General features: G+C 37.2%; 1 protein-coding gene across 5 annotated transcripts in view; it reads right to left on the minus strand.

Moving 5' to 3' along the window:
* IPO11 (importin 11) overlaps positions 1-22,678 on the minus strand; it is a 231,220-nt gene that overhangs the window by 97,813 nt on the left and 110,729 nt on the right. For all 5 annotated transcript variants that reach the window (XM_038010419.2, XM_073014741.1, XM_007973675.3 and 2 more), the window contains 4 exons: positions 16,394-16,509; positions 11,813-11,889; positions 5,341-5,420; positions 4,823-4,903 (listed from right to left, as the gene is read on the minus strand). In XM_038010419.2, the coding sequence (XP_037866347.1) occupies positions 4,823-4,903; positions 5,341-5,420; positions 11,813-11,889; positions 16,394-16,509 (354 nt within the window). The remainder of the gene's footprint in view (positions 1-4,822; positions 4,904-5,340; positions 5,421-11,812; positions 11,890-16,393; positions 16,510-22,678) is intronic.

Raw genomic sequence — 22,678 nt, forward strand, 5'->3', positions numbered from 1 at the left:
TATAAAAAAAAGAAAGAAAGAAAGAAAGGGAAAAAAAAGAGAGATGCTGTCTTGTCATGTTGCGCGGAAGGCTGGAATCAAACTCCTCAGCTTAAGTGATCTCATAACCTCAGCCTCTGAAGTAGATAGGATTAAAGGCACACACCACCATCTCTGACTCCAAATTTCTTAATTCAAGTGTTTGTATCCTAATAATAATCTACTGTTGGCATACTTACAGAGAAATTGCCTTAATTTGTAATTTATATTAAATGTTACAAAAATAATGACTACATATTTGACTACACATTTTTGATATGTAGTAAGTTAGTTTGGAATTTTCAATAATAAAAAAGTTTAAAAAGATTGTGTTATTCTGAGCAGCCAAAATAAATAAATAAAATACAATTAATTTTCTTCTTCTTTTTATTTTTTTAAACGGGGTCTCACTCTATTGTCCAGGCTGGAGTATAGTGGCACAGTCTCGGCTCACTGCAGCCTCCAACCCTTGGGCTCAAGAGATCCTCCCACTTCAGCTTCCTGAGTAGCTAGGATTACAGACACACACCACCATGCTCAGCTAATTTTTGTATTTTTTGTAAAGACAGGTCTCACCGTGTTGCTCAGGCTAGTCTCAAACTCCTGAGATCAACTGCCTACCTCAGCCTCCCAAAGTGTTGGGATTACAGGCGTGAGCCACTGCATCCAGTCAAAATAATTTTTTTTTTCTTTTTTGAGATGGAGTTTTGCTTTTGTTGCCCAAGCTGAAGTGCAATAGCACCACCTCGGCTCACCGCAACTTCTGCCTCCTGGGTTCAAGTGATTCTGCCTCAGCCTCCCAAGTAGCTGGGATTACAGGCATGCGCCACCGTGCCTGGCTAATTTTGTATTTTTAGTAAAGACAGGGTTTGTCTATGTTGGTCAAGCTGGTCTCAAACTTCCAACATCAGGTAATCCACTCACGTCAGCCTCCCAAAGTGCTGGGATTACAGGCATGAGCCACTGCACCCGGCAACCAAAATATAATTACTAATTATTTTAAAGAGCCAGCTGAAATATGCAGTTCTTGCTGATAATACACATCATTGTGTAAACCACGTGCTTAGTTTTAAAAGTAAATTTAATTAATGTATTAAGTATTTATTTCCAATAAATGGTCAAAGGATAAAGTAGAACAATTTGGTTTCTCTACAGCCAAAGATCTTAGCAAACAAATTATTTTGCCTAAAATTGTAGTAGTCTATTTCCCCCCATAGAAAGACTAAATAATGAGACAGCTATATATTACATAAAAACAGCCAACTCTTATATTCACTTATTATATGCTAGGCATTGTTGTAACTGTTTATAAATATAAGCTCAAATATTCCTCACATCCATCCTAGGAAGTAGGTAAAGTTATCATTCCCATGTTACAGATGGAAAATGAGGAACAAAGAGTAATCTGTCCACATCACATAGCTGTGAAGTAGCAGAGCCAATGTTCTAACCCTAGGAGTCTCCCTTCAGTGGGTAGTCTTATCTGCTATGCTACGCTTCCTCTAATAATTTGGTAAGAGTATAATAAAAACAAGTAGAATCACAATGGCCATTCCAAATAGTTCACAAGTTGTCTTTCAACAATTACGTTAATAATATTGTTGCAGAAAAGCCAAAAGAGGGGGATGGGGGTGAAGTCAATTCAAATTTAGTCTGGCAGGTGTTTAAATGTGAGAAATCACCTTTTCTTAATCACTTAGAATACATAAATTATAATTTAACATGGAGAACTTCAGGTACTGCATACTTACAAAATAAAAATCATTTAGTATCACTCCTCATCTAATAAATGAGGAAAATGAAGGCCAAAGTATACTCAAGAGCCATAAAAGTAGCAGGGCAGCACATGCAAATCAAGGGGCTGGTCAAGGAGAGAATTCCAAATGGATCCTCAGTATAGGCAAGATGGCATTTATACTGGATGCACATCTTCAACATAAAAATTATGGATTCCTCGTCTTTCAAGTCACTTACTATATATGTATTCAGAGCAAACAGAGCACACATTTACTGAACTTTGGATAATGGAGAAGCTCAGTATAATAGAGGAAAAAGGTTAAAACAGGCATACATACAGAAAAATATCTGTAAAGATAATATTAAAATGACATGGCAATTTTCACTTGATCACTCCCACACCACCAATCACTTTTTCCTCAAATAGTAAGTCTAACATGTTAATTCCTTATTTCCTCTTACCTCCAGAGAAGAATTTATCGCCAAAGCAAAAGCTAAAGCTGAGATTGTGTAAGACTGAGTTCCTTAATATATTGCCACTCTGTCAGTTTAGTAAAGGCATAAATGCAATAAAAATTCACAAAAGCATTTTAGTAAGCAACATGTTTGATGTTACTTGTAAGCTTTGGAGCTAGGAGAATACTTTGAAATTAATAATAAATGTGGATTAATAGACTAGTGCAATAAACCAGGCCTCAAGTATCCACAGTCTCAACAAGCCACATGCAGATTACTGTTATTACAAGTCCTTTAGAGCCCACATGATTCTTGGTAACAGTGATTTATATTCTCACCCTTTAGTAAACCCCTGGCTCTAAAAAAGAAACTAATAAACTACAAAATTCAAGTCAAAGAGTTCTGCCATATTCCATATGTAATCAAGGTAAGATGAAGATATTAGGGAATGCCCTTAATCAATTATGACTTTTGTCCCTGCAACAACAAAAACAAAACAGAGACGCAGACAGATACCAGGAGAACATCATGTGACAGCAGAAGCACAGATGGCTGGATTACATATTCACAAACCAAGGAATGCAAAAGACTGACTGCAATCACCAGAAGGTAAGAGAAAGGCTTGGAACAGATTCTCCCACTGGACCCTTCAGAAAGAGCATGGCCCCACAAACACTGATTTTTTAATTATATAATCAATATAAATATTATAAAGAAACTTGTTTTAAGCCGCCAAGGTTGTGGTATTTTGTTACAGCATCCCTAGGAAACTAATACAGTCCTTACTAACCTCCTTAAGCTCCTTCTTTTTCTCATCAATCTATAATTTAATACTTCAGTAATCTGGCAGATGACTCTTCCAATTTACAGACGCAAAAATACGTTTATAAATTTTGGTTTTAAAATGTAAATCCCCATCCTCAATAGACAATCCTAATGGCATCTTCTTTCTCTTTATTCTTGTTCACTTCTCTGCAGTACTTAACACTATATTAGCCTGATTCATGCTAGCAGAGTTGTGACAGTGAATAAAAACACAGTCATGCACCACTTATCAACAGGGATATGTTCTGAGAAATGTGTCATCAGGCAATTTCACTGTTGTGCAAACGTCATAGACTTTGCTTATGCAAAACTAGATGGTATCTTATTGGTTAATGTATGAGTCAATTTTCATACTGCTATAAAGAACTGCCTGAGACGGGGTAATTTATAAAGGAAAGAGGTTTAACTGAGTCACAGTTCAGCATAGCTGGGGAGGCCTCAGGAAACTTACAATCAAGGCAGAAGGCGAAACGGAAGCGAGGCAGCTTCTTCAGGGGATGGCAGGAAGAAGTGCTGAGCAAAGCGGGAGGAGGCCCTTATAAAACAATCAGATCTCGTGAGGACTCTCTATCATGAGAACAGCATGGGGGAAACCATCTCCAGGATTCCCTTGACTTGGGAGACCAGGTAGAGATAACTAATCAGGGGGCGGTAATGCCTACAATCCCCTTGATCACAGGGTGATTTGGGTGTGGACACAAAGCCTAACCATATCAGTTATTATGAAGTAAGACTTCATTATCTGCGCAAACTTTTACCCAATTAGATCCTAAAGTACACTTTGGATCCTTGCTTACAGTTATTCTGATTACTTAAGTGTACTTTTTGCAGCAAACCTCTTGGGGTAACCTCTTTCATTTCACTGGGAGGAAGTGAAATCATTTTTAGGCTCTAATGCAATGCCACGATTTTCACACCATAATGTTACTTGGTTGTGATAGAAATTCAGTTCTCGTATCTTAGAACATAGCTGAGTAACTCAACACTAAAAATAGGGGTACTTTTCTTTTTATTTTGAATCAATTTTACATTTATTTATTTATTTTATTATAGTTTAGGTTCTAGGATACATGTGTACAACGTGCAGGTTTGACATGTATGTTTACATGTGCTGTGTTGGTTTGCTGCACCCAAATAGGGGTACTTTTAACAGCTATACCTTCTCTCAAAGTCCATACATAAAGATATTTTAATATATTTCTACATACATTTGTTTATATGTAAATACATACATTGAATACTATTTATATCTTTAAGACAGGTATAATATATAAAGATAATATATAACTTAAGAGACTGTTGGTTCATAGTTACACAATCTCAACAAACATGGTACTCTAATTTTGATAGGTAACTCAAATTAAAGCCACCAAATTGTAAAGTGAAAACTTTGTCCCAACAGCAGACTAACAAAATGAAAGAATGAGAAGTATCAGATATTACATCACTGCACAATGTGCAAGAGTTTTTAACTCCTTACTACCCAAAGTGAGGTCTCAAGATAGGCAACATCCCAATCAGTTCAGACCTTGTTAGAAATCCAGAATTGAATTTTCGTAAGATGTCCAGTTGATCTGTTGCCTGTTGAAAGTGTATGAACCTTCAGATTTGAGACCTCTGGTCCACAGGTATTAAACCAACTGAAAACTGCTAAAATAGCCTGTCTAGAACTATATCAGCTCTTGTCCTTCTTGTGAACCATCCACACCCAAATGGAAGTCCACACCCAATCATAAAATATAAATGAAAAATTCACAAATATATTCATTTAAAATGATTACAATACCTTGAGCACCTGAACTTGACCTTCTGTAGTAATTTCCTTTAAAAGTTCACAAAACGACTGGCATAGACCTACTGCATATGTCTGAAATTCAATTAAAAGTCAATATATGTAAGAACATATCTGTAATATCAAAAAGGCATAAAATTTCATTTGGGATTCATTATAATGCACTTCAGAATTATACACTAATAATGGTCTAAGCATATCAAATTTCAATTGGAACTCCTAGGAAAAGTTAAAGAAAAAAGTCTATGCCAAATAAAAATATAGATTATCGATACATTGATTTTTATAGGAATATAAAAATTTGTTAACATAGCACATTTTCTGCATTAAGTAAGAAACGAATTGCATGCAGCACATCTGCCCTGCAATGGGAAATGCTCACAGTCAATGTTTCTCTGCCTTAAAATAAGACCAATCTTAAAAGTTTGAAAAGGCACCCCCTGATTTCAAATAAGAAATAATCAAAATAATAATTATATAATTTCATATAATGCAAAACTACTCCAACATACCTGTAAAAATTCCGTTGATGATAAAAAGATGTAACCATTGATTATCTTAAAGCAAGTTCTAAGATTTTCTGAACTTAGTTCTGCCAAAACAATAAATGTCAAACAAACAAAAAACAAATTAATTCACTGCTCAAAATTAGTTTAAATGAAGTGATTCATGGTTATTTAAAACTAATTCGCATATTCTAGAAACCTCTTCTGAGCACTATTCAGAATACTAGTATCTATAGATATCTAAAAACTGACATCACTAGGACTTAAAGGGTACAGTTAGCAATGATCATGTTACTGAACTCTAGGGCGGGCAAAAGGGTGAGACCCTGTCTCAATGAATGAATAAATGAATGAATGAATGAATGAATGAATACTGGTATCAACGCAAAGCTTAATGCTATCTTATTTGCTTTTCACTAGGTGAAACATTCATAAAAAAGTCAAACTCCCCATATTTTTTCCTTTCAGAAAAAACCTACCTAACCATTTGACCCAACCTTTCATTTCAAAATAAATTTTTACTGCTAGCATGGCAAACCACATGAAACTGAATCATTTTACCATCATATTTTGACATCTGCTTAAATGGGTTCACTCAGTGAACATTTACTGAGTGTTACTGCACTTGCACTAAATATGCGATATGACTTCTCAACAGAGTCCTAATCGCCCTCCAAAAAAATTATATTAAGTTTAGATATTTTCAATCTTTCAGCTTTTATCAGAAAAGGATACTCTTTTTAGCTATTCTTTTGCAAGTGCAGAGTAGAAACTATTTGCTAAAACTGAATATGATCAAAGGTTGACACTGTGCTATTTTACGTTTCACTACTTAATAATATAAAAGAGAATATAGGCTATATGTGTAAAATTATACAGATTAAAATATGATCCCAAAATACCATCGATGCCTAAAACCTGCCATTCTTTGCTGCAAGTGTTTTAGAAATTATATTCACTCACAATAAGACAAATTGTTTTTTCCCAATTTCTGGCAAAAGATAAGCCCCTGTGTTCTTATCTATCATATCCTAATGAAAGAAGACATTCTATTCAGATGTGAATTTTCCATTTATTTTCACAAAACAATGACAATCCTACCCTGTCTCAAAATGTCTTTGAAGGCATTAGTTCCTAAACTTTAGGATTTGACAGTTTTAAAAAATAAGGATAAGAAGGGGACAGGAAATGATAAACTTATTACTAGTTACTAATCTAAAAGACATAAAAAAACAAAAGCTGTCATCTAAGTATCTTTTTACAACAGAAGATAAAAATCTCAGGATAAAGGGGTCCTTTATATTAGATAAGCTATCATTATGAAAAATTCACATTATCCTTTTCTCCTCAAGGAGAGAAAGCCTGCAATTGTGCATACTTGTTTTGTAGACCAACAATGAATAGCAGACTGTCTGGCCATTGCCATGAAAAGTAGGGCCAAGGGTCTATATTTAAGAGAGAACTGAGAATGGCTTCATTCCAGGCATATCAGGGAATATAATTTTGAAATCATTGCCAAGTATAATTTTATCAAAATCAATGTTAAAAAAACCCCAACATTTAAGAAGACTTGATATAAAAAGAAAAGAGCCCATCTCTTCCTACAGATAATTAAAAACTATTGCTGGACCATTCTATACAAATTAGGTCACTTCACACCACCTTCCATGCCTCTGCTATGCCCAGGATGGCACTGACAAACTTTTCTTGGACATGTTATCATCATCAAATAAATAAATACTGATATTACAGATAGCCCTAAAATTAACAAATTTATCTGTTTTAAGGTACTGGACACTGTTCATTACATCCACAAGTTCCTAGTGAGACTCTGAAGAAAAGTTGTCTAGTCCTAATACCAAGAAGTTATACTTCAATCATGCAATAGATATGTATTTATTTCCAGATACTGAGTAATTTATGTCTATGGTTCGCAGCCAGCGGCAATTTTGTCCCCTACAGGACATTTGGTAATGTCTAGAAACATTTTTGTCATCGCTATCATCAAGCAGGTAGAAGCTGAGGATACTATTAAACATCCTTCAACACACAGGAAAGTTCCCCACAACAAAGAAATTACCTGACCCAAATGTCAACAGAGCCAAGACTGAAAATCCCTGATTTAAGTGACTAGTTTTTCTTTTCATAGACCGCTACAGAGCTCTAAGGTAAACCTGTATATAACCTATCTAAGTATTTAGTTATGCACTGGGCATATATGACTCATATCGTTAGCGTGATTTTATTTTATAATCTACTCCTACTTGCTTTTATTTATAATTCTGCTCCTATACTTAATTTTTATTTTACATTTTATATATTCTTTTAAATTTCTGTAAGGAGGACAGGGAGTGAATTCTTAAATTATGTTATACAGAATCTAGAGAAATCTACTTCATCCTTTCCAAATCTGACAGAAAGTTACCAGCTGAAAAAGTTTACACTTAAAGGAACATCAGTGTTGCATTCATAATAACTAGGACAAGAGCCAGTCACATGCTGATCTTTTAAGTAATGAGAATACTAAGTAAATTAACACCATAACATAGATTTAGAGAAAAAAAGCCATTAGAACTAAATTAATAGAATTACTTCTAGTTACAGCCTCTAGTTCTGCTTAAAATTTATCAGATTCTATTTACATGTAGGGAAAAGGACATAAAATGAATCTTAGCCTTGAATATATTCATACTTAACACATCCTAAAAAAATCGTTAACTTAAACATCTTAAAGTGTTCTATAATGTTGGCTTTATATGTTTTAAAGTAGGAAACTTTCTGCCAGTGCCTTTCTTTCTTTCTTCCTTTCTTTTTTTAAGAGAAAGTGTTTTGCTCTGTTGCCCAAGCTGGAATCCAAGAGCAGAATAACGGCTCATTGCAGCCACTGCAGCCTTGATCCTCTCGCTTCAGCCTCCTGAGCAGCTAGAACCACAAGCATAGGCCACCAAGGCCGGCTAACTTTTATTTCCTGTAGACATGAGGTCTTGCTGTGTCGCCCAGACTGGTCTCAAACTCCTGCCCTCAAGCAATCTACCTGATTACAGGCATGGGCCACTGCAACTAGCCCAGTGGCTTAATTTCTGTTTAGAAAAATATAATACCTAGTATACTCATTAAATAGATAGTTTAAAAGCATTGTTCTAATAAGAGAATTTAACTGATACAAAAACAGTATTCACTTTGGTTTATACTCTTAAAAGATTAAATATTCTGGTTGTATTTAAAAATAAATTTTTAAACTTATATGAAAGAATGTATGGCCGGGCACACTGGCTCACGCCTGTAATCCCAGCACTTTGGGAGGCCGAGGCGGGTGGATCACCTGAGGTCGGGAGTTCAAGACCAGCCTGACCAACATGGAGAAACCCCACCTCTACTAAAAACACAAAAAATTAGCCAGGGTGGTGGCACATGCCTGTAATCCCAGCTACTAGGGAGGCTGAGGCAGGAGAATCTCTTGAACCCAGGAGACAGAGGCTGCGATGAGCCAAGATCACACCATCGCACTGCACTCCAGCCTGGGCAACAAGAGTGAAACACGGAACGGAACGGAACGGAACGGGGAGGGGAGGGGAGAGGGGAGGGGAGAGGGGAGGGGGAGGGGGAGGGGGAGGGGAGGGGGAGGGGAGGGGGAGGGGGAGGGGGAGGGGAGGGGGGGGGGGGAGGAGGGGAGGGGAGGGGAGGGGAGGGGAGGGAAGGGAAGGGAAGGGAAGGGAAGGGAAGGGAAGGGAAGGGAAGGGAAGGGAAGGGAAGGGAAGGGAAAAAGGGAAGGGAAGGGAAGGGAAGGGAAGGGAAGGGAAGGGAAGGGAAGGGAAGGGAAGGGAAGGGAAGGGAAGGGAAGGGAAGAGGGAAGAGGGAAGAGGGAAGAGGGAAAAGGGAAAGGGAAAAGGAAAAGGAAAGGAAAAGAAAAGAAAAGAAAGAAAAGAAAAGGAAAGAAAGAAAAGAAGGAAGGAAGGAAGGAAGGAAGGAAGGAAGGAAGGAAGGAAGGAAGGAAGGAAGGAAGGAAGGAAGGAAGGAAGGAAGGAAGGGAGCAAAAAGCTGTATGTCAAACTCAAACAAAAATAAAAGCAATACTGAGGTCAAGATGTACTAATAAACATGAACAAATGTAAACAGAATTTATTCACTATTGATGTAAATACACATACCAGTTTGAACAATAAAAGTAGAAAACAATTCAATAGCATCCACATCACCTATATTTATCGAAACTTTATAAAATAGAACTTTTTAAATCTTTAAAAATTAAAAAAGTTTAAATTGAATATCCGTTATCAAAAGGTTGAAATTTCATTAGTTCTTGATTCAGTAAAGTAACAAATCCTGAAGAGCCAGTCAATGGTAGGATAATTTTAAAATAGGAGTCATATTAATAGTGATAGTAATCGTACTAAACATACTAGCAAAACATTTAGATAATGCTTACTCTGTGCCAGGTATTATTCCAAACACATAAAACTCCTTACTGATTTGGTAAGAAATATGTATCAACTACAAAGATTTCTATCGTTAAAACTACACTAGAGGTGGCTCAAGCCTGTAATCCCAGCACACTGGGATGCCGAGGCAGGCGGATCACATTAGGCCAGGAGTTTGAGAGCAGCCTGGGCAACATGGTGAAACCCTTTCACTACTAAAAATACAAAAATTAGCTGGGCATGGTGGCGCATGCCTGTAGTCCCAGCAACTCAGGAAGGCTGAGGCAGGAGAACTGCTTGAACCTAGGAGGCGGAGGTTGCACTGAGCTGAGATTGAGCCACTGCACTGCAGCCAGGGTGACTGAGCAAGCCTCTGTCTCAAAAACAAAAAAACACACACACACAAAGCAAACAAACCAAAAAACAAACAAACAAACAAAAAAAACCCACCACCACCACCACCACCACCACCACCAACAACAACAACAAACCACTACACTAGAGCACTTAACTAAAGCTATACTAAAAATAGTGTCATACAGTTATAGTAAAGTAAGTCATATGCTTTCTATTTAAATCTCTTATTCTTGATTACCAATGTCTCTCCCACCACTCTTAGGGAACTGAGCATTGTGGAGACTAAGCATGTTGAATTTGAAGTGGAAAACAGTGAAAAGATACCAATGTGTGAAATCACACATATGTAGAAGCAGCTGAATGTTGTTCATGACAAAGCTGGTAAAAGGTCTGGCTGAGGTGTCTAATCCTAGGTCAAATATAAAGAAGCCTGTGGATTGCCTAAAGCAGGATGGTATGTAGTCTCAAAGTTAGGTAGAACAGAACTAAAAAGGCCTTCACCAAAGAACCCTATTCTCTTTCTCTACGATGACTGAAAGAAAAAATTTTTCCTAGTAGATCAACACCTATTGCCACTGACTTCATCTTTGGTAAGTTTTTCCTTTTATGGGGACTCTAGATAACAAACAGCAAATGGCTCTTTATTGGAAAATAAATGGTTACCTTGATTGTTATTTGAAAAGAGTAACAAAAAATTTAGGAGAAAATGTGAAGAACTAATCACATTATCTAACCACCATGTTCATGCAACAAATAAGGCAAGAAAATGATTTTTTAATCAGTTACAATTGTTTTTAGTCCACATTTGCTGGTATTTTCAAAGAGTAAGTCTATTTTTCCAGTGTGTCATTCATTATACCTCAGGGACATTTTTTGCCTCTGACAATCCCAGCACTCTGGGAGGCCAAGGCAAGCAGATCACCAGGTCACGAGTTCAAGGCTAGCCTGGCCAACATGGTGAAACCCCGTCTCTACTAAAATATAAAAATTAGCTGAGTGTGGTGATGTATGCCTGTAATCATAGCTACTCAGGAGGCTGAGGCAGGAGAATAGTTTGAACCCGGGAGGTGGAGGCTGCCATGAGCCGAGATCACGCCATTACACTCCAGCCGGCGCAGCAAGAGCAAAACTCCATCTCCAAAAAAAATAGCCAGATGTGGTGGTGTGTGCCTGTAGCTCTAGCTACTCAGGAAGCTACAGGAATTGCTTCAGTCCAGGAGTTTGAAGCTGCAGTAGATGTCATGCCACTGCACTCCAGCCTGGGCAACAGAGCAAGACCTTGTCTCAAAACAAAACAAACACCACTAATTGACTTATTTGTCAATATCAGGGATTAAATAAAAATGGAAAGTATGTATATTCTCATTTATAAATGGAAGTTAAACACTGAGTACTCATGGACATGATCATGGCAAAAATAGATACTGTGAACTACTAGAAGGCAGAGGGATGAACTCAAAGGTTGAAAAACTATTAGGTACTATGTTCACTAACTGGATGACAGAATCAGCTGGACCTCAAACCTCAACATCATGCAATATATCCATGTAACAAACCTGTACATATATCCCCTGAATCTAAACTAAAAGTTGAACTTATATATATATATATATATATATATATATATATATATAAATTGTTTCAATGCCTTCAAATTATGGTTGCATTAAAAAACATTAATAAGTTTATGCTTTAACACATACCAAGAAGTGGTGACATATTCTGAAATATACGCAGCAACTCTGGTGTGATACATGGGCTGTTTTCCAAAGTTACTAACCTAGAAAGGAAAAGCAGATGATTAAACACTTTCCACGCCCATTAAAGCCATTAACATATGACTTAAATATTTTAAAAGGTCTCATTTCAACGAAGAAAGGTAAGTGTATAATCAGTAAGTTATAAAAATTATCTTTCTAAGACAGAATTAACCAAATGTCTTAAAATAAAAACCTGTCTACAAATTATGTAGTATTTCTACATACATAGCAAAAGTAGTAAGGAAAATAACTACAGTTGACCCTTGCACAACATAGCTTTACACTGAGTGGGTCCACTTATATCCAGACTTTTTCGACCAAATGCAAGACTAAAAATACAGTATTCACAGGATGAAAAACCAAAGTACATGGAGGGCTGACTTTTCACATACATATATACACAGGTTCCGCAGGGCTGACTGCGGGACTGGAGTATGCATGATTTTTTGTATATGTGGTAGTCCTGGAACCAATCTCCTGTTGATAGAAAGACACAACTGTATATACTAAAGTATCCATAATAATGAAATTATAACAATAAACCAAAAGCATAACTATTACAAATTGGTCAAACAGGTAAAAAAGTTAATTTGTTGTTCTGATTTTCTTGATATGTCCCTCTGCCACATGTAATTGATGTGTTCTTCGATGGGAAACTAGGCTAATAAATTAGTAAAACTTATGCTAAATGCTTAACAAATATGAACTTAGTACAATAAAGGCAATTACAAGCCAATCTGGCCACATTAGCAGTTATGAAACAATCCATAATATAATACGTATACATGGAAGGTTTAGTGTAACAAAGGCCAATTACAAACTAATCTGATCACAATCCATGACATAATATATATCCATGGTGGGTTATCACAGAAGTGTGTGGTTGGTCCATCTGTTCACATCCCCCAACCCTCAAAACAAGGATTGTTTTGATTGTCAAAACAGCAGCGACGAAAGGAGGGGAAAGCCTTTTCAAAATCTAATATTGGCTATAAAAACTAAAAACTAAGGAATAATCTGATGATGCTATCATAACCACAAAGAACCCGTGGCCCCCAGCATTGGTCTATTTCCAGTTCCTTTTATTAATTAATTGTTCAAACATATAAAGAATAGATTGGTACACATCACAAAAATCATTCCAGTGCAATGAAAACCATTTTTAAATTGTTAAACATAGCACTGATATAAAATCAAGAAGAATCACAAAATGTAGATCATAGATCCAGCTCATTAATAGAGGAAAAAATAAAATTAGATAAAGTATTAGAAAAATGTTTATAATATGCATTAATAGTAGAATTTCCCACCAAGTCAAGTTTATCCTAGGAAGTCAAAGTTCTTTTAAAAGAAAGGCTTTTTTCTTAAGAGAAAGATATGATATTTTGAGTAAATGACAAAAAGCAATCAAATTTGTTTTGTTTTTAAAAATGATCATATTACATTTAACAAGATATAGCTGATACTGCTGACTGCTTACCAGTATTCATTACTACCTCATCCAATTATCTTAAAAAAAAAAAAAAAAACTATACAAGGTCTTTTGTTCAAATTCTGTATAAAAATAATTTATTGTATTAAATGTTTATATTATGATAGAAGAAAGGCTAAGAGTTGATGAGCTGATTTTCTTAGAAAAGAGATCAAATGACAACAAGCCCATAAACCTAAAGCAAGCAGAATAAGATAATAAACATAAGAACAGATATTAATAAATAGGAAACAGATATACAACAAAGAGAACCAAGGCCAAAGGTTGTTTTTGAAAAGACTAGTAACTGACAAATCTCTAGTGAGATGGAGTAAGAGGAAAATAAAAAGCCATAGTGGGAGATAAATCACATAATCAGTCTGAGAGTTTCACTTTATATTCGTGACCCCAAACATCGAGTGGTACTGGTTTCATCCCTAATAAATTCAAATTCCCATTCTCTAAGATAACTACTTCATACCTTCTCTCACCTATAGACCTCTCATATCTTGTACAAACTCCTAATTCAGCCCATTACTCCCCACTAATGACAATGCTTCATATTTTGTCGAGAAAATAGAAGCTATTGGATGGAACACCTTCCTATCTCATTACACTACAAAATTTGGAAAACCACCTTCCGCCTCCAGTTAAAATGGATGAAGTATCCCAGCTGCTACTAAAATTCAACCCCTCCACTTGAGCTCTGAATCTCACCACTTTTTGCCTCCTTTACTTATCCCACTCTCTCAATCCAGCTGCACCCATTCCTCTAGATCTTAACATTTCCCACACTACCCAGCTGTTGCCCCATTTCTATGCTCCTCTTAATAGTAAAAGCTCTCAAACAAGTTATCAGTATGTATAGTCTGTACGGACTTACCTTCAATTCAGTCTTCAGTCTATTCCAATTCTAATTTATGTTCTTACCACTCCGGTGAAAACCCTCCTAACATCTTCATGTGGCCAAATTCACATCTCTATACCAATCTTACTAGGAAAATCAGCAACATTTGACAAAGTTGACCACTCTCCCCTCTTCTAGGAAATGTTATCCTCTCTTGGCTTGGTTTTCCTACTATATAAGTACATAGCTCTTCTCTGTCTTTGTAGATGGCTCCTTGTGTCCTCAAAATGTTACAAGTTCATTAGAATTCTGCCCTGGGCAGAATGTTCTCTATCTGCCCTTTGCTTCCTAGGCAATCTTGAATTATTTTCAAGCATTGAATGCCACATCCGAAGTGCCAACCACTTCAGCAAACATTATCTCATATTCACGACAATCATGTAAGGGTAGGAATTACTCTTCATTTTACAGACAAGGAAACTGTGGTTCACCAATGATGATTAACTTATTCAAATTACATATATAATGCAGTAGTATCACTGGGAATGGTGCCTATGTTTGCCTGATTTCAAATATAAACTCTAACCCATCAAGAAAAATTCATGAAGAAGGAGTTTCCTCATGAATTTTTTCTCTTTAAAGAAACTCAACTATTAACAAATTAGGTAATTAAAAAATTTTTCTCCTAATAATTTATTTTCATTAGCATGTAACTAAAGGCTAGGAAAAAACATTACCATTAACAAAGCAGTGCATTTTTACTACTACTTTTTAATGTAATCCCTTGAAAATACCTACACCTTTAATAAACACATTAATATATTGTCAGCAATACTGATAACTCTGAGTCTAATCTCTTTAATATTGGATTTTTTTCTAACATTCAACATCACATAGTATCTACATGTTTACAAAAATTATTTATCTGCCAGGAATTAATATTTTATCTTACAATCTAGGGCAGAGGTTGGCAAACTACAGCTCATGGGCTAAATCCACCCACGTACTTATTTCTATAAATGATGTTTAACTGGTGCACAGCCATACCTACTTGTTTATGTATTGTCTATGACGGTTTTGACACTGACAGTAGAGTCGAATAGTTGCAACAAAGACTGTGTCACTTAGAAAGCCTAAAATATTTAATATCTGGTCCTGTCCAGTACAAGTTTGCCAACCTCTGATCTAAAGTAATCCATCCTTATACAAATATAAATGTTTGAATATAAAATATTTCAACAACAGGCTAATTTACAACCAAACCATATAGATGCCATTTCAGTTTGAACAATACTTTTCTGAGGAACGCAAACCACAAATTAATAAGTATCTACTTAGTAAAGTTTTAAAGTCATTCATCTCATATCCTGATATAGATCATTATTTATAATTTGCATCAAAGGTAATTTCTAAGAACCAAAACTGTTAAATTCTAGACATCTAAGAAAAACAATAGAAGGAAGGAAGCAAGTTCCAAAGGGAGGTAGGCAGGGATGAAGAGAAACAAATGTTCATTTCTTTTATGGCTGATTTCTATGATTTGCTTTCTTTAACTGCACTATCAATTTACATAACGGGATTTTGAAACTTTTCATGTATTACTGAAAGACTGTCTCTGGAAAAAACTGTTGCCAACAGTACAGTGAGCTTAATAAAGCAAAAGGATTTTCTAGCACAGCTGCTTACACACCATGGGCAGTCAATAAGCCTTTGTAGCACTGAGCTGCCACAGAAGCAGGGCATTTTTTTTAACCTCTTAATAATGCATACTACTAATTTACTCAGTAAAACAATAAGTTAAGACTGTAAGTAGCATTAGCATTTGGAGCTGAGGTATAATATCTCAATACTTGGTTTAGCAGTAAGAGGACCTTAATATCCCCCAAACATCTCATTTAACAGACTGGAAATTATAAGTCAATAACTTTTTGGAAAAGTTACCATGACCCCATTTTACATGACAAATTCCAAAAGATGAAATGCAGTTGAGTTCCTACTGAAATGTCCACCTTTAACTTTGTCTACTGTAATCCTACACTGAGTGACAGCTGTCAAAAAAAAAAGGAGATATACGGCCCAGTTTGAAGAAACAGAGTTTACACTTTTTGTTTTCAAAGCCCTATTACATGACCTTAACTTCACTGGCATGAGAGTAGGAAAGGTCACGAATAAAATAAGATCCATGGTATTAAGTTTTTCCTCTTACCATAATTCTAAACCATCTTCCAGAAGATAAACATGTGGAGGCTGGGAAACATCTGTACTCAGTTGAATAACTGGGAGCAGGAAAGGGTACAGGTTCTTGCTGTCTGCTCCTAATCCCTATGGGAAGTATAAATAAAACTTACAATAAGACACTCTAATGTCCCATCCCCCACCAAAAAATTACCTATCATATAAAAAGCCCTAAAACCAATTTTAAAAAATGAATCATATTTTTAGGAAGGTCAAGTAATAGTAAAGTTAGTTCTGTTTATAATTGGAAAGGAAAAATTAAAAAATACTATTCAACTGTCTATGGCAGTTAAAAAAATGTATATGCCAAGGCTACATACATCTGTTCATTTTAAGAGATTGCACATGTAAGAAATATCTATTTTCCTCTCCCTGTCACTACAGATGACATATTAACCTTGGTATTTTAAATTCTATAGATGCTTTCACCTAAATAATCTAAAACGAACCTACCCTAAATGTTCATTGGTAAAGTAATTAAATTATGGAACTTCAGATTCAAGAATATTGAAAAGCCATTAAAAAAGATTTTAGGTGCTGAACGCCATGGCTCACACCTGTCATCCCAACTCACTGGGAGGCCAAGGCGGGAGGACTGCTTGAGGCCAGGAGTTGGAGACCAGCCTGGGCAACATGGCAAGACTCTGTTCTTGAAAAATATTTAAAAGTTAGCCAAGCATGGTGTTGCCTGCTTGTAGTCCCAGCTACTCAGGAGACTGAGGCAGGAGGATCGCTTGAGCCCTAGAGTTCAAGGCTGCAGTCAGTGAGCTATTTCCCATCACTGCACTCCAAACTACATGACAGAGCGAGAATCTGTCCATCCCCTCACCTCACACACACACACACACACACACACACAAAAGGATGGGAGGATGTGACACAGAATTTTAAATTTTCAAACAAATTTAAAAGGTGCAGAAGTGTGCATAACAATTCCATGTGTCAAAGAATTTTTTAAAATATCTAGATATCTGTATATGGTATACACAAAAATGTTCCTGGACGCAAACAGAAAAAAACTGTTACTGCTTCTTAGATACAGGAAAGGAAAAAGGATGATGTTGGGATGACGGTAAAGGAGTTTTCTGTTATCTTTTCAACGTATTTAAGAATTTTTGATAATATTTTCAATGAATCAAGAACACAAAGATGGAAGAAGGAGGTAAGTTTTGATATAAAATTCTAGTTTGCTGAATTACTGTCTTAGGGAGGTTGATTCAATGTATTACACAGTAAGTATTTTGGAAGAAAACAAAGGGGTAAAAAGTTAATCTGTAAAACATAATATCTATAATTTGATGAACACAAAAAGGAAACCAAATAAATTACCAAATACCTCCTCACCTAAGAAGTAATTCAAATGTCAATATAATTCAAAGCAAATTATAAGGCCACATAGCATATATGTATTCCCCTTTTGATGACATATACTACTAAGTTCAATTGTTGGGATTTTACCTGCAATTCTCCAGTGTACAATACATTATTTTTTAACTATAGTCACTGCACTGTATATTAAATCTCCAGAACTTATGTTAAATACAATTTTGGCCCTTTTTATAATGAAAAACCACTTGGAAGACTTTATTAAAGAGTTTTCCAAAGGAAGAGAATTATGAAAATACCATTATTTAACAGAGTAGTACACAGTGGGCCTTAAAACTCACTTCAATGTCACTCTACATAGCTCAATCTTTCATGAAACAAAAAAGAAAGAATATTAAGAAAAAAAAAACAGTCAAGTTCATTTTGATTATCAAGTAGACTTAAAATTTCCTTGGAAAATTTATCTACTTACTTAAGTGTGTATTCCAATATTCAAAATATGCTATCATTAGCAAAATTAAGTAAGCAACTGCTAAACACACACACTGCCTTAATCAACACTTGAAGAGATTCAGTATCTTATAATTCTAGTGGCTACAGAATGTGTCCAATCCCTGATATGCAGCTTTAAGTAAATGTAAGCACCCTTTGGGTCCACAGTAACTACAAGACATTGCCTACAATATTCTGAAAGTTCAAAAATAAATTCATCAGTTATTAAAATAAGAGAACTACCAGGAATAATTCAGGAGAAGGGAATTAATATTCTACTATAATTACATGAGATGTAAGGAGAAATTGGGTGAAGGATACATGGGATTTCTCTATACAATCCTTGAAACGTCCCGTGAATCTATAATTACTTCCACAAAAGAAACATTTAAAAAAAACCAAAAAAACAAAAAACAGCACCCTCCAAATACTGACCATTCTCAGGGTAGTATCCTTGGCTCTCTTCTCATGTCCCATGAACACACTGATGATACACAAATCTATCATCTCTGAAACAACTCTCTGAACTCCAGATAATCAACTAACTGCAGCACATTATCAGCTAGAACGTCATCTCAACCTCTAATACTAAACCAACTCATTGTCTTCCTAAAATACAGTTCTTCTTCCTGTATTTCCTAACTCAAGTGACATGAATCACTAATTATCTAGTGATAAATTATATCATAACTACCTCCTGGTTCTTCTTCTTCTTCAAAGAAGAAATATCTCCTAAATATTTTTCAAATCTTTCCCCTTCTCTCCATAATTCAGGTTCTCATCATCTTTTTTCTGATTAACAGTCTCCTAATTAATCTATTTGACCTTAGTTTTACCCTCTTCCAAACTAGTGTCCTCAGTGATGCCCTGACTACTTTTCTAAAATAAAAATAACATTTCTTCCTCTGACCTTCAAGAGATGTTCACTTAGCCTTCCTGACCAGTTCCCCCTACGCAAGCTCTACACTCTACGTTCCTGCTATACCAAATGAAGCAGTGTTAGAAATCACTACGTTAACATCTGGAGAAAGCTAACGGATGAACAGTTTCAACACATACATTTACTACTGTTCTTTCCCAAAGCCAACTAAAAGGATACAGAAGGATTTTTCCCTTTTTTTAAAGAACTAAAAACAGAAATACAAAGACAGCATAAGAAAAGATAAAAGTAATCCACTTTGGAAGCTGGGAAGACAGACAAGTGCTAACTGATTTAGCTAACGAAGAAACTAAAACTAAAATCCAGCGGGGGCGGCTGGAAAAGACAAACTACCTGATTTACACTACAGAAAAAAGACTGAGGAACTAATGGCACCAGGTATTTTGAGGGGTGTGTGTGCACAAGTGCGTGTGCACATGCATGCATGCATTTGGGGGACAGAGGATTGGAGGACAGTGAAAAGGAACTATTAATAATAAGAGGACTTCTAGAAAATGTTTAGAAAGCAATTTGATGCCAAGATCTCATCCAGATACATAAGCAGAAAACTAACTGATCCTCCTCTGAACCAGCATAAAACCAGCTATTTATTTTAAAACAGATGGTTTCAAGACAAGGAGATACCACGTAATCAAGAACAGGGATACGACATAAAACAGGAAGATTATATCAGCATGTAACAGGCAGGAGACTGAGGGGTCTTTCACTGAGGAAAGACCTTAAAAAATTAACCCGAAAACATTCTCCTACAAAACCTAACGAGATCATTCTAAAAGAAAAACACACAATTATGGCCGGGAGCAGTGGCTCATGCCTGTGATCCCAGCACTTTGGGAGGTCAAGGCGGGCAGATCAGCTGAGGTCAGGTATTTGAGACTAGCCTGGCCAACAGTATGAAACACCGTCTCCATTAAATATACAAAAATTAGCCAGGCATGGTGGTGCACGCCTATAGCCCCAGCTACTAGGGCGGCTAAGGCAGGAGGATCACTTGAACTCTGGAGGCAGAGATTGTGGTGAGCAGAGATCGCACCACTGCACTCCAGCCTGGGCAACAGAGTGAGATCCTGTCTCAAGAAAAAAAAACCACCATAATCAGCAAGCTTCCCCACCACACCACACACACAATCCTTCTACTCAGCTTTTTAGTGTCCACTCCTAAATTCATACAGACAAAATGCTGATCTTGAAGTTGGGTGATGCTTCAGGATTCATTACACTTTTCTTCCTTTTTTTGTATATGCTTCAAACTTCTCATAATAGAAAGTAAGTAAATAAGAGAAGGCAACCAAGGATCAAGATATGATTAAAATGTTTGATATGAAAAACAGAAAACAAAAAAACTAACTAAATACGGAAACAGCACCTTAAAAGAAACAGAGATCAGGCAGAGATGAAAGCTTAGAAAAATGTATCATTAATATCTTTGGTAATTAAAACACTGCATTAAAGAAAACACTGTGGGCCGGGCACAGCGGCTCACGCCTGAAATCCCAGCACTTTGGGAGGCCGAGATGGGCGGATCATGAGGTCAGGAGATCGAGACCATCCTGGCTAACACGGTGAAACCCCATCTCTACTAAAAAATACAAAAAACTAGCCGGGCAAGGTGGCGGGTGCCTGTGGTCCCAGCTACTCTGGAGGCTGAGGCAGGAGAACGGCGTGAACCCAGGAGGAGGAGCTTGCAGTGAGCTGAGATCTGGCCACTGCTCTCCAACCTGGGGACAGAGCAAGACTCTGTCTCAAAAAAAAAAGAAAGAAAACACTGTGATGGGGTGAAGCAAGATGGCCGAATAGGCACAGCTCCAGTCTCCAGCTCTCAGCGCCAGCGACACAGAAGACGGGTGATTTCCGCATTTTCAACTGAGGTACAGGGTTCACCTCACTAGGGAGTGCTGGACAATCGGTGATGGTCAGCTGCTGCAGCCCGATCAGCCAGAGCTGAAGCAAGGCAAGGAATCGCCTCACCTGGGAAGCGCAAGGGGGAAGGGAATCCCTTTTCCTAGCCAGGGGAACTGAGACACACAACACCTGGAAAATCAGGTAACTCCCACCCCAAAACTGCGCTTCACCAAGGATCTTAGTAATGGCACACCAGGAGATTATATCCCACACCTGGCCAGGAGGGTCCCACACTGGCAGAGCCTCCCTCATTGCTAGTACAGCAGTCTGCGATCTAAGGGCAAGGCAGCAGCGAGGCTGGGGAAGGAGCACCCACCATTGCTGAGGCTTAAGTAGGTAAACAAAGCCACTGGGAAGCTCAAACTGGGTGAAGCCCACAGCAGCTCAAGGAAGCCTGCCTGTCTCTGTAGACTACACCTCTGGGGACAGGGCACAGCTAAACAAACAAACAAAAAAAGCAGCAGAAACCTCTGCAGATGCAAACGACCCTCTCTGACAGCTTTGAAGAGAGCAGTGGATCTCCCAACAGGAGGCTGAGATCTGAGAACGAACAGACTGCCTGCTCAAGTGGGTCCCTGACCCTCAGTAGCTTAACTGGGAGACATCCCCCACTAGGGGAAGACTGACACCCCACACCTCACACGGCAGGGTATACCCCTGAGACGAAGCTTCCAAATCAAGAATCAGACAGGTACACTCGCTGTTCAGCAGTATTCCATCTTCTGCAGCCTCTGCTGCTGATACACAGGCAAACAGGGTCTGGAGTGGACCTCAAGCAATCTCCAACAGATCTACAGCTAAGAGTCCTGACTGTTAGAAGGAATACTAACAAACAGGAAGGACACCCACACCAAAACTCCATCAGTACATCACCATTACCAAAGATCAAAGGCAGATAAAACCACAAAGATGGGGGAAAAGCAGGGAAGAAAAGCTGGAAATTCAAAAAATAAGAGCGTAACTCCCCCTCCAAAGCAACACAGCTCATCGCCAGCAATGGATCAAAGCTGGACGGAGAATGACTTTGACAAGTTGAGAGAAGAAGGCTTCAGTCCATCAAACTTCTCAGAGCTAAAGGAGGAATTACATACCCAACACAAAGAAACTAAAAATCTTGAAAATATAATGGAAGAATGGATAACTAGAATAATCAATGCAGAGAAGGCCATAAACAAACTGACAGAGATAAAAACCATAACATGAGAAATACGGGACGAACGCAAAGCTTCAGTAACCGACTCGATCAACTGGAAGAAAGAATATCAGCGATTGAGGATCAAACGAATGAAACGAAGTGGGAAGAGAAGTCTAAAAAAAAAAGAGGAAAAAGAAATGAACGAAGCCTTCAAGAAGTATGGGATTATGTGAAAAGACCAAATCTACGTCTGATTGGGGTGCCTGAAAGTGAGGGGGAAAATGGAACCAAGATGAAAAACACTCTTCAGGATATCATCCAGGAGAACTTCCCCAACCCTGTAAGGCAGCCAACATTCAAATTCAGGAAATACAGAGAATGCCACAAAGATACTCCTTGAGAAGAGCAACTCCAAGACACATAATTGTCAGATTCACCAAAGTTGAAATGAAGGAAAAAAT

This window comes from Chlorocebus sabaeus, chromosome 4 (assembly GCF_047675955.1).
Source record: "Chlorocebus sabaeus isolate Y175 chromosome 4, mChlSab1.0.hap1, whole genome shotgun sequence".
Taxonomy (NCBI): Eukaryota; Metazoa; Chordata; class Mammalia; order Primates; family Cercopithecidae; genus Chlorocebus; species Chlorocebus sabaeus.